The sequence below is a fragment of the Jaculus jaculus genome, chromosome 6, assembly GCF_020740685.1.
Source record: "Jaculus jaculus isolate mJacJac1 chromosome 6, mJacJac1.mat.Y.cur, whole genome shotgun sequence".
NCBI lineage: Eukaryota > Metazoa > Chordata > Mammalia > Rodentia > Dipodidae > Jaculus > Jaculus jaculus.
The window spans coordinates 5391501-5403447 of NC_059107.1; the positions used below are offsets into that span (position 1 = coordinate 5391501).

General features: G+C 42.8%; 1 protein-coding gene across 1 annotated transcript in view; it reads right to left on the reverse strand.

Moving 5' to 3' along the window:
- Cdkl3 (cyclin dependent kinase like 3) overlaps positions 1-9241 on the reverse strand; it is an 80826-nt gene extending 71585 nt beyond the window's left edge. Inside the window, exons 1-3 of the mRNA XM_045153673.1 lie at positions 9104-9241; positions 8589-8774; positions 2098-2292 (exon numbers count right to left, since the gene is read on the reverse strand). Of these exons, the coding sequence (XP_045009608.1) occupies positions 2098-2292; positions 8589-8753 (360 nt within the window). The 5' untranslated portion in view covers positions 8754-8774; positions 9104-9241. The remainder of the gene's footprint in view (positions 1-2097; positions 2293-8588; positions 8775-9103) is intronic.
- Between the last annotated feature and the right edge of the window lie 2706 nt (positions 9242-11947).

Consider the following 11947-nt stretch of genomic DNA (forward strand, 5'->3'; position numbering starts at 1 on the left):
ACCTTCACTGGAGATGTACTTCTGAGGTTGATCACCTTCATTGGAGATGTACTTCAGAGGTAGATCAACTTCACCGGAGATATACTTCTGAGGTAGATCACCTTCACTGGAGATGTACTTCTGAGGTAGACTACATTTATTTCAGTGTACTTTAGTGGTAGAACACCTTCACTGCAGGTGTGCTTCGGAGGTAGAGTACCTTCTCTGAAGGTGTACTTTAGTCATAGATAAACCTTGCCTCAAATGACGTGGGCCAGCAAAGAAGACATAAATGCTTTTTTCTAACCATATGCATTCCATGGTTTGTACATGCCCACTCTCATACATACAAACTTACATACCTGTTACATGCACACAAATAAATACAAATTTAATTACTACCTGAATGTTTATTGAAATATTATTCATAAATGCCAAAAACTGACAAAAAAATATCATCATCAGCTGGTGAATACAATAGCCAACATGTAGTTTAGCCATACCATTAAATGTTCTTCAGCACTTAACAAAGTATTTATGTATGTTACAAGATAAACTCCAATAACACTATGCTACCTTCACAAGATCTGTACAGTACTGAGCTCATCTACACTTTGGCATGGATGGTGGAGGAGGGCAAAAACATATTAACCACAACAATAAAGAGCAACAACAAAATCTAAGAGAGATAGAAGGACATCAGAGTTTCTACATATTATTTTAAATGTCATTTTCAACAACAACAAAAACCTTATGGTACACACAAAAATGGCCCATAATTAGGAAAGATTATTAACAGATACTTTCTCCAAAGAAACTCAACACAGTACTTGTTAAACAGCTTTCTTATTTATTTATTTCACTTTGTAAAAACTTTTGTTTATATGAAAAAGCAAGAGAATGTATGTGTGTGGGGGGAGTTGAAACAGAGCCTCTTGCCACTATAAACAACTCCAGACACATATAACATTTGTGCATCCAGCTTTACATGAGTATTGGGGAACTGAACCTTGCCCAGCAGGCTTTGCAAGCAAGAATCTTTAACCATTAAACCATCTACACAGTTCTATTTATTGTGTTTAAATTTTTTAAATTTATTTGCAAGAAGACAGAAATAGAGAGGAGAGAGACAGAATAGAAAAGGCACACCAGCAATTTCCAGATGCATGTGCCACTTTGTGCATCTGGCTTTATGTGGGTACTGGAGAATCGAACTTGGGTTATTGGGTTTTGAAGGCAAGAACCTTAACCACTATCTCTAGCTCTACTGCCTTTTTAATTTTATTTTTATGGGAGAGACTAAAAGAGAGAGAGAGAGAGAGAATTGATGAGCCAGGGCCTCTAGCTATTACAACTGAACTCCCGATGCATGCACCACCTCATGCGCATGTGTGACCTCGTGTGCATGCATTACCTTGTGCATCTGGCTTAGGTGGGTTCTGGGGAGTCAGATCTGGGTCCTTAGGCTTTGCAGGCAAGCACCTTAACCACTAAGCCATCTCTCCAGCCCCCTTATTGCCTTTTATATTAGTGTCTATTATGTAAAATCATGGGTCTTCTTATGACATCTTTATACGTGTATTCAATGAACTCTAACCTGATTCACCCTCCAGTAACCTCATTTGCTCCCCTCCCCTCCCACTGGGCTATACAGTGAGACCCTGTCAGAAAAAAATATTGCCAATGATATAATTCTCCTGCTCTCTGTGTAGTTTTCATCTACTTCACCTTTGTTTTCAGCCCTCTTCTATCTAAAGTTTATCCAGCATTTAACAAAGTGCTGATGCATGTTATTAGACGAGTTACCTCTCTGAACAGCATCATCAGCTGGAGACCCTTCAATGAGCCTTTTTGTGGGAACATTTCTTACCCATATTTACTATTTAGGTTTCACTACTAAAAGTGGTATCAAAAATTTGGTCCAAAGGAATCAAAAGTCAACTGCATCATCTTCTATTGAGCAAAATGTTGAAAATAAATCCCCAAAACCAATTTTCAGGATGTCTATTCATATTGTACATAAAATGAATTTAACCAAACTTCATAAAGAGAAAAGTATGCTTTAGTGACACTTACAAGCCATATCCATCCTAGTTTGTCTTTCTCCAAAGCACTTACATTGTTATTGTGAAGATATTCAATTGCTCGAAGGATCTGGAAGAGGTATTTTCTAAGTCGTTTACTCTCTAGTCCATGACAGTAATGTTGTAATTCATCTAACACAGTGTGATCAATAAATTCAAATACCAAATGAATTTTCTTTTTCTGTCTAAAAACTTCAATCAGATTGACCAGGTTTTCATGGTGAAATTGCTATTGACAAAAGGAACAGATATAAGATTATTTCAAATATAATTATTTATACAAATAACATCTATGTAATTCAAAAGAAAAGAAATATTCTCACTTCCTTAATTTCAACAGATATTTCTCCCGGTTTACATTCTTACTTTAAAAAAATATATAAGCTATTTCAAGAGCAGTAGTTATTGAAAAAGTGAGATACATTGCTTTACCTCAAGTTGGCATTTGATTATTAAAATACCTTTAGGGGAGCTGGAGAGATGGCTCAGCAGCTAAGGCACTGCCTGAAAAGCCTAATGACCTAGGTTTGATTCCCCAATACCCACAAAAAGCACACAAAGTGGCCCATGCATCTGGAGTTTGTTGACAGTGGTAAGAGGCCTTGGCAAACCCATTCTCTCTCTCTCTCTCTCCTGTGTCTGCATACAAATAAATAAATGAATAAATAACTTTAGGGCTGGAGAGACAGCTCAGCGGTTAAGGTGCTTACTTGCAAAGTCTCTAACTACCCAGGTTCAATTTCCCAGTACTCACATAACTCAGATGCACAAAGTGATTGAGGTATCTGCAGTTCGTTTGCATGGGCAGAAATCCCTGGTGCTCTCATTGCCTCTCCCTCTCTCTCTGTCTCTCAAATAAATCTTTTTGTTGTTTTTGTTTTTTGAGGCGTGGCCTTGATCTAGCCCAGGGTTACTTGGAATTCACTATGTAGTCTCAGGTTGACCTTAAATACACAGCAATTCTCCTATCTCAGCCTCTTGAGTGGTGGGATTAAAGGTGTGCATCACCATGCCCAGCCATAAAAATATTTTTAAAGACTTTAGAAGTGATAGATTATAATGCAATTTAGTACGCTGCTGAAAAAAAAGAAACAAACAAAAAACACCTTAACATTTCTTAACTTGGTTGACCTTAAGGTTAACACCTGAAATTTCAGAAATCCTTATGTTTCTGGGTTGTTGTTGTTTTGGTTTTTAGAGACAAGGTCACAGCATGTAGCCCAGACTGGCTTGGACCTGACAAGCTTATAGGGTGCAGGGATGACAGGTGTGCACCACCACACTCAGTTTTTGGTTGCTTTATTTTTTAAAATTTTATACATTTTTTTAAAATTTATTTTTATTTATTTATTTGAGAGATACATAAATAGAGAGAGAGAGAGAATGGGCACACCAGGGCCTCTAACCACTGCAAACAAAATCCAGATGCGTGCACCTCTTGTGCATCTGCCTTATGTGGATCGTGGGGAGTAGAACCTGGGTCCTTTGGCTTTGCATGCAAGTGCCTTAACTGCTAAGCCATCTCTCCAGCCCCTGGTTGCTTTATTTTTAACTAATTAATTGCAAACAGAGACAGAGAGAGAGAGAATGGGCACTCTAGGACCTCTAGCCACTGCAAATGAACTCCAGATCCATGCACCACTCTGTGCATCTGGCTTTACATGGGTACTGAGAAATTGAACTGGGGTGGTTAGACTCTGCAGGCAAGTGCCTTATCGCTGAACCATCTCTCCAGCCTGCTGCTTTATTTATTTTTTAATTTTACTTATTTGCAAGTAGAGAGAGAAAGAGGGAAGAGTGGCAGACAGAGATAGAATGGGCACGCCAGGGCCTCTAGCCACTGCAAACGAACTCCAGATGCATGTGCCCCTTGTGCATCTGGCTTACATGGGTCCTGGGGACTCGAACCTTATGTCCTTTGGCTTCACAGGCAAATGCTTTAACCTCTAAGCCATCTCTCCAGCCCCCCACGTGCTTCACTGGGCTATACACACAGTAAGCTCTGTATACTTTGGCTTTGCAGGCAAGCGCCTTCACCGTTAAGCCATCTCTCCAGCCCCTGGTTGCTTTGTTTTTAATTAGTTAATTGCAAACAGAGAGAGATCACAACATGGATTACAACACCATTACACATGTGATCAGAGTTTATACAAATTATTTCTTAATTTTGGTCTCTAGAAAGTAAATCCTAAGTTTTAGGGGTCATTATAAACCTACCTCATAATCAAAAGAATATAAATTATGTAAAAAAAATTCTTCAGACATGTAAAACACCAATTTGAATTTTTCTTTTTTTTTCAAGGCAGAGTCTCACTTAGCTCAGGCTGACCTGGAATTCTCTCTGTAGCCCCAGGTAGGCCTCAACCTCCCAAGTGCTGGGACTAAGGGTATGTACCACCACACTTGGCTTGAAATACCAATTTACAACCACAGAAACTTCACATAAATGTGTAATATTTTGTGGTGATTTTTACTCATTTTACTATTCTACTAGCAATGAAATACCTTTTGTCCCAGATACTTGAGAGATTAAGGTAGGAGAATTATGAGTATGAAGCCAGCCTGAGCAACACCATGAGATCCCTATCTCAAAAATAAATGAAAGTCAGGTGTGGTGGCGCACACCTTTAATCTCAGCACTTGGGAGGCAGAGGTAGGAGGAGTGCCCTGAGTTCAAGGCCACCCTGAGACTACATAGTGCGTTCCAGGTCAGCCTGGGCCAGAGTGAGATCTAACTCAAAAAAAAAAAAAAAAAAGAATAAACCAGGCGTGGTGTGGTGCACACCTTTAATCCCAGCGCTCAGGAAGGGGTAGGAGGGTCACCATGAGTTCGAGGCTACCCTGAGACTACATAGTGAATTCCAGTTGAGCCTGGGCTACAGTGAGACCTAACTCAAAAAAAAAAAAAAAAAAAAAAACCTAATAATGGCTATGTATCAAGCTTAGGAGATAGGTGAAGTTTGTTTGTTTGTTTTTTTTAATTATTTTATTTGAGAGAGAGAGATAGAAAGAAGTGGCAGGTAGAGATAGAAAATGGACATATCAGCAGGGCATGGTGGCGCATGCCTTTAATGCCAGCACTTGGGAGGCAGAGGTAGGAGGATCGCTGTGAGTTCAAGGCCACCTTGAGACTACCTAGTGAATTCCGGGTCAGCCTGAGCTACAGCAAGACCCTACCTCGATAAACAAACAACAACAACAAAAAAAAAAACAACAAAATACAGGCACATCAAGACCTTCCACCACTGTAAACGAACTCCAGACACATGTGCCACCTTGTGCATCTAGCTTACGTGGGTCCTGGGGAATAGAACCTGGGTCTTTTGGCTTCACAGACAAACACGTTAACCACTAAGCCATCTCTCCAGGCTAAGGTTTAGTATACTTTTTATGTATTTTATTTTATTTTTTTAAAACACATTGACCTACTACAGTAAATTTTGTGATATTCAGCTTTTCTTCCAAATTACCAAAAATATTTAACCATTTGGACCAAAACTTAATGGATATATTTTCACTATCAGATTCATTTAAAACTATACTTTTATTTAACTGCCTTCATTCCCATGGCACAATATCAGTGTTTTTTTTTTGTTGTTGCTTTTTACTTTTCTTTAACTAATAGAGACTAAAATCCTTAGAACATGACTAATAGAAGAATATATCGAAATACGCCAGATACTTTTATTTTTCCTCCAATTGCCTTGTTTGGCAAGGTGCCCAAGAGCTGCAGCAATAAAATACTGGCAGCCATGAAAAGAAATGACTGCTCTTGAACATTACAGTATTAGTCACTCACCTAAGGAAAATTACTGGCTTCCTGTCTAGTCGTCTAGTCTTTATTTTAAAGACAAAGGTGTTGAAGGGATAATTTGACCCAATAAGCATTAGGGAAGATTTATCAAGGTAATGAATCAGATATTTTCTCACATAAACATGAAAACCCTAGAAACATCATCTTATAAAAAGATTTTATTTGAGAGAAAGAGAATGCAGGAGAGAGAGAGGGAGAGAGAATGGGTACACCATGGCCACTAGCCACTGCAAATGAACTTCAGACACATGCACCACCTTGTGCATCTGGTTTACGTGGGTACTAGGGAATTGAACCTGGTTCCTTAGGCTTTCCAGGCAAATGCCTTAACTGCTAAGCCATCTCTTCAGCCTGAAATATCACTTTTAATTTGCCTATTTTATTTTCCTCCATTTCTAGACAACCTTTCTACAGATATTCTGTGTTATCTTTAATTTAATGAAATACGAACAGATAAGAATTTAATTCAAATTGAATCATTTTAAATTAAGAATATTAGGTGAGGGCTGGAAAGATGGCTTAGCAGTTAAGGCATTTGCCTGCAAAGCCAAAGGACCTTGGTTCAATTCCACAGGACCCACATAAGCCAGATGCACAAGGTGGCACATGCGTCTGGAGATTATTTGCAGTGGCTAGAGGCCCTAGTGCACCCATTCTCTCTCTCTCCCTAATAAATAATATTTTTTAAAAAAAGAATATTAGGTGATCCAAGAAATCTCTCTCACTGTGGCCTCGAACTCATGGCAATCCTCCTACCTCTGTCTCCCAAGCGCTGGGATTAAAGGCATGGGCCACCATGCCCAGCTCCAAGAAATCTCTTAACGGAATTAGATTATTTCAAATTACAAAGTCCACAACCATAATGTCAGAGTGTGGTAGCATGTCCCAGCAGTCCAGAAGCTGAAGCAGGAGAATGAAGGCTGAACCCAGTCTGGGCCACATAGTGAAATGCTGTGTAAAAGAAAAGGAAGAGGCCAGTGAGATGACACCTGCCTTTAATCCCAGCATTTAGGAGACAGGTAGGATGATCACTGTGAGTTTGAGGCCATCCAGAGATACAGAGTGAATTGCAGGTCAGCCTGGGCTAAAATAAGACCCTACCTTAAAAAAAAGGTGAGGGAGAAACAAATCAAGAGAGAAAGAAAAAAGAAAATAAGAAAGACTGGGACAGAAAGGAGGAGGAGAAAAAGTCCACAAGTAGTCAGTGAGAATAGCTAAGGCATTCTATCATAATCTGCTTAACAGTTGTAAGAATAAAACACATTTTCAAGTTCATTTCTGTATTCTTGACACTACTGGTTAGTGTTACAAAATGATTAAGCAGGAAAAAAAAAAAACATAATCATGTAAAATGCAACAGAGTTAAAGAAAGAGCAAGTATATTGCCTTGTCTTCTAATTAAGAGTTTTTTCATCTATGGTGCACAATTGCCTTATAGTATTGTTTTAGGTCATCGGGACAGGGTACTAGCATGTCTCTCAGAATGGTAAAATCATCACTGGCTTAACTTTACATTATCTAGAAATAGAACAGTTCCAAATGTCCACGGGTGCCCAATACAGCTCTTCTATTTATAAAGTATATTTAAAAGTATATTGATTCATCTTATCTATTTCAAATAAAAACATATCTTTTGGGTTGGAGACATGGCTTAGCAGTTAAGGTGTTTGCCTGTGAAGCCTAAGGACTCAAGTTCAATCTCCCTGTACCCATGTAAAGCCAGATGCACATGGTGGCACATGTGTCTGGGGTTCATTTGTAGTGGCCAGAGGCCCTGGTGTGCTCATTCTCTGTCTGCCTCTATCTGCCTGATATATACACATCCTACATTTATGTGTGTGTGTGTGTGTGTGTGTATACACATACATACATATATGTAATATGTTTTGCTTCAAAGATAAGCCAAAAAGCACCTATTTGCTCACTTCGTCACATATAAAACATCCAGACCACAGTGTCAAGATCATAAGCCAGGGGGGAGAGATGTAGCTCAGTTGGCAGAGCTCGTGTACACGAGGCACTGTGTACGATTCCCCACCCCACGTGAGTGAAGCATGGTGGTACACATCTGTAATTCCAATACTGGGGAAGTGGAAACAGGGGGATGAGAAGTTCAAGGTCACTCTCAACTACACAGCAAGTTTGAAGATAGCCTGGGACACACAGGACTTTGTGTCCAAAAAACCATAAATCAGATTAAAGCCTCTGGATCTCTGAGTAAAATGCATGTGTTTTGAAGGATTCTTCAGTCACTAGTTTCATAGCCAAACCCCAAGGAATGTTAACACTTCTTTTGCACAATTCCCAGTTCTTCCTTCAAGCTGACCTGTCACACCTAAACTGCCCTGATTTCTCCCGGTGCTAGTCCCTATCTGTAAAAACCCAGTGATCTATGGCTAAATATGCCTGTCACCTAAAATTCACCGTTTTCCAAGATGAATTAATTCCTAAACGATGCCTCTTTGAGTCTTTCAATTTTCTATCGACTGCTGCAGGCACTGGACTTTTGACCTTTGACTCCTGCCATCCTCCATGCTTCCCCATCTTCATGTCTTTTCTGTAATCTTCCCCACTGAACTTTATCATTCACAGTGCCACAGGCCTATATAGAAATCACTAGGCAAAATCAAACTCCAGATTAGCCTGGGCTACACAGCAAGACCCTGTCTCAAAAAAGTAAAACTATAAAAAGAAAGGCAAAAGAAACAAACCTTCAGAAACTTTATTTCTCTTGCTGCAATTTTGTTGACAGATCTTTCTGGTTTTTCAAAGAATATCTTAATGGCCACTATCTGCCCAGTGTCCTTATGTTTGCATTTCATGACTGTTCCATAACTTCCCTCTCCCACTTTTCCAAGGGTTTCATACATCTCCATCGTCAAGCCTGGCTTCTACTTCTTCATAGAAATGGGGGGGAAATGGAAAACGTTAAACGTCTGCGCTTTTATTCTTTCAAGCTGGGTAATGTATAGATCCAATAAACCCCCACTTTCGTATAAAAACAGGGGTCTTCCCCACCGAGCCCATTTGTGGGCATTCCATTGAGATGCTCCAACCCTCCCCAGGACGTCGGGTCTCCCATCAGCACCCCACGCTCGCGGCGTGCCCTCCTGCACACCGGGGTCCACGCTGCAGAAGGGTCCCCCGCCGCGGCCCGGCCCGGCCCGGCCCGGCCCGCCCCGCCGAGGCCCGCAGCAGGCGCCCGCGCTCCGGCCGTCCCACCCACACCGGGGCCCGCGGTCCAGCCACGCCTCCGGCCCGGCCCGGCCTCTCCTCACACCCACGTCTCGAGTCCCCGACCCGGCTCGCTCGTCGCCCCGCGTCAACCTCGTCCCGACAGCCGCCACCGCCTCAGCCCATGCCGAGGTCCCGCTGGCCCGGCTCCACGCAGCGCCGGCCCGCCGTGGGGCAACAGTCCAGCGCGGCGGCCGACCCCGGCTCCCATGGCAACCGGGAGGGGCGGTTCCGGCCCAGTGCGCAAGACCGGAAGCCGGCGCGGTCCCGGCCGGAAGGGAAGGCGGCGGCCGCGGCGGTGGCGTGTGCGGAGCGGGGGCAAGAGGCTCCTGTGGCGGTCTAGCGCCCTACGGTTGGTTTTGAAGCCGGGGTCACCGCGGGCCCCCTTTGGGAGCAGACGCGAGCCGGAGACCACCGGGTGTGCTGGGCCCTAAAGGTGGCTGTCGTTAGGCAGCTGATGCCAGGAAATACGGGTTGGTTAGTTTTCCAGATTACCCAGCTAGTCCTTAGGACCCCATAGTTCACCCTTTGCGCTCCCCAAAACAGACTCGACGGCTCTTTAATCAAGAGCCTTTCTTGGGGGGCTGGAGAGATGGCTCAGCGGTTAAGGCACTTGCCTGCAAAGCCAAAGGATCCCCGTTCAACTGTCGGGCCCACGTAAGCCAGATGCACAAGGTGACACATGCATCTGGAGTTCGTTTGCAATGGCTAGAGGCCATGGTGTGTCCATTCTCTCTCCCTCTTTCTCTCTCAAGTAAATAAATATTTTAAAAAATTATTTCATAGCCGGGCCTGCTGGCACACGCCTTTAATCCCAGCACTCGGAAGACAGAGGTAGAAGGATCACTGTGAGTTCGAGGCCACCCTGAGACTACATAGTGAATTCCAGGTCAGCCTGGGCCAGAGCAAGACCTTTTCTCAAAAAAAAAAAAAAAAAAAGAGAAAAACCCTTTCTTGGGCAGAGGCTGTAGCACTGTGGCAACAACATGTTAGCATGCGCCGAACCCCTGGCTTAAAATCCCTTCCTTGGACATCCTTTATCCTGCTTTCCCAACATTTCCAACTTCTAGTGATCCTTTAAAAAAAAAAAAAAAGCCCTTCAGTGCATGACAAACTAAAACTTTAGAAAAGCAAGTTCTGAAGGCCCGGCTTGCCGTGTATGGAGTGCTGTGTGAGGGCACCGCGGAGTGAATGGTAAAGTCACCTGAAGACCTTTTTACCAGGCTCCACTAGAGACCATGGCTGGATTGGGGTAGCAATTAGATTAATATTTCAGAAGATTCTCACATGTTTACTATGCTGCTAGTTATTAAGAGGACATGAGGGGAAAGAGAGGTACCTGGTCATGACTTTTTCTACCTGTAAGAATACCTGCTGTAAACATACTTAATATTTGTTACGGGTTAAAGTATTTGCTAGGAGCAAAGCTTAACACAGACTTGAGTCCCTGCCCTCACTGAACTCATTCATAGAAACCACAAGCTTACAGTTGCAACTTGAAGAGCATGCTGGAGAGATGGCTCATCAGTTAAGGTGCATGCCTGCTAAGCCTAACGACCCGGGTTTGATTCCCCAGTACCCACAAAAAGCCAGATGCACAGGTGGTGCATGCATCAGGAGTTCGTTTGCAGCAGCTGGAGGCCTTAGTGTACCCATTCTCTCTCCCCCTCTTTCTGCATGAAAATAAATACTATGCTTAGATCACTGGGGAGGCGGCTCAGTGTTAAAGACAGGTGTTTGAGGGCTAGGAAGATGCCTCAACAGCGAAAGGTGCTTGCAGCAGGGGCTTCCCATTACTCACACAAAGCCAGATGCATACATGGGGCATGGAATTCCTCTACAGTAGCATGAGGCCCTAGCATGCCCTACATAAAGCCAACCATCCACAAAAAGCACACGTGTCTGGTGTTTGCGGTGGCAAAAGACCCTGGTGTGCCCATAGACACGTGCAGATATAAAAAAAGATTCTGTGTACAGGTTGCATGTGTGTTAGTTTTTACTGACACACTGCTCTCAGACTTTATTAAGCATATTCACTAAATTTTTTCAAAACATTTCATTTTGGAAAATCATACCATTTCATTCATTTCCAGAAGTTATAAATTGTTAGATAAGTAACAGAATAGAACAATTTAAAAAGAAATACTGTGTTTAGTGTTTCAGTGCATGTAATGCTGTGCTTATGTCTTCCTCCTTGGCTATGGGGAGGATTAGGATTGCTGTGACAGGAAGACGAAAGGGTCAAAACAGCATAGGCACTCTGCTGTGACTTTCAGCTCCTCGAGAGGATCTTGAGTTGAAGGCCAGCGGGAGCAGCGGAAGGAGAGTCTGTTTCATCATAGCTCAAGTTGTCCTGGAGTGTAAGATCCTGTCTTCACCTCCCAAAACTGGGGCCACAGACACCCAGCTTAAAATAAAATCAAGGTCCCTGACACTGATGACTTAGAGAGTCATATTGTTTCAGGGTTTTTTTTTTTGTTGTTGTTGTTGTTGTTTTTTGAGGTAGGGTCTCACCCTAGCCCAGGCTGACCTATGGAGACTCAGAACTCATGGCGATCCTCCTACTTCTGCCTCCCGAGTGCTGGGATTAAAGGCGTGCGCCACCACGCCCGGCGAGAGTCACATTGTAAATGCACAGTAGTGGTTATGAAGAATCGGTCCTAGACAACCTTCAAGGTGCTTTTTCCCCCAAGACTGTCTTATGCAGTCCAGGGTCGTTTCCAACTCACTTTGTAGCCAAGAGTAGCCCTGACCTGATCCTTGTCTCCACCTCTCAAATTGTGGAATTACAGGTGTGCACCCCATGTCCGACGCTCAAGATTACTTTTAAAGTAGG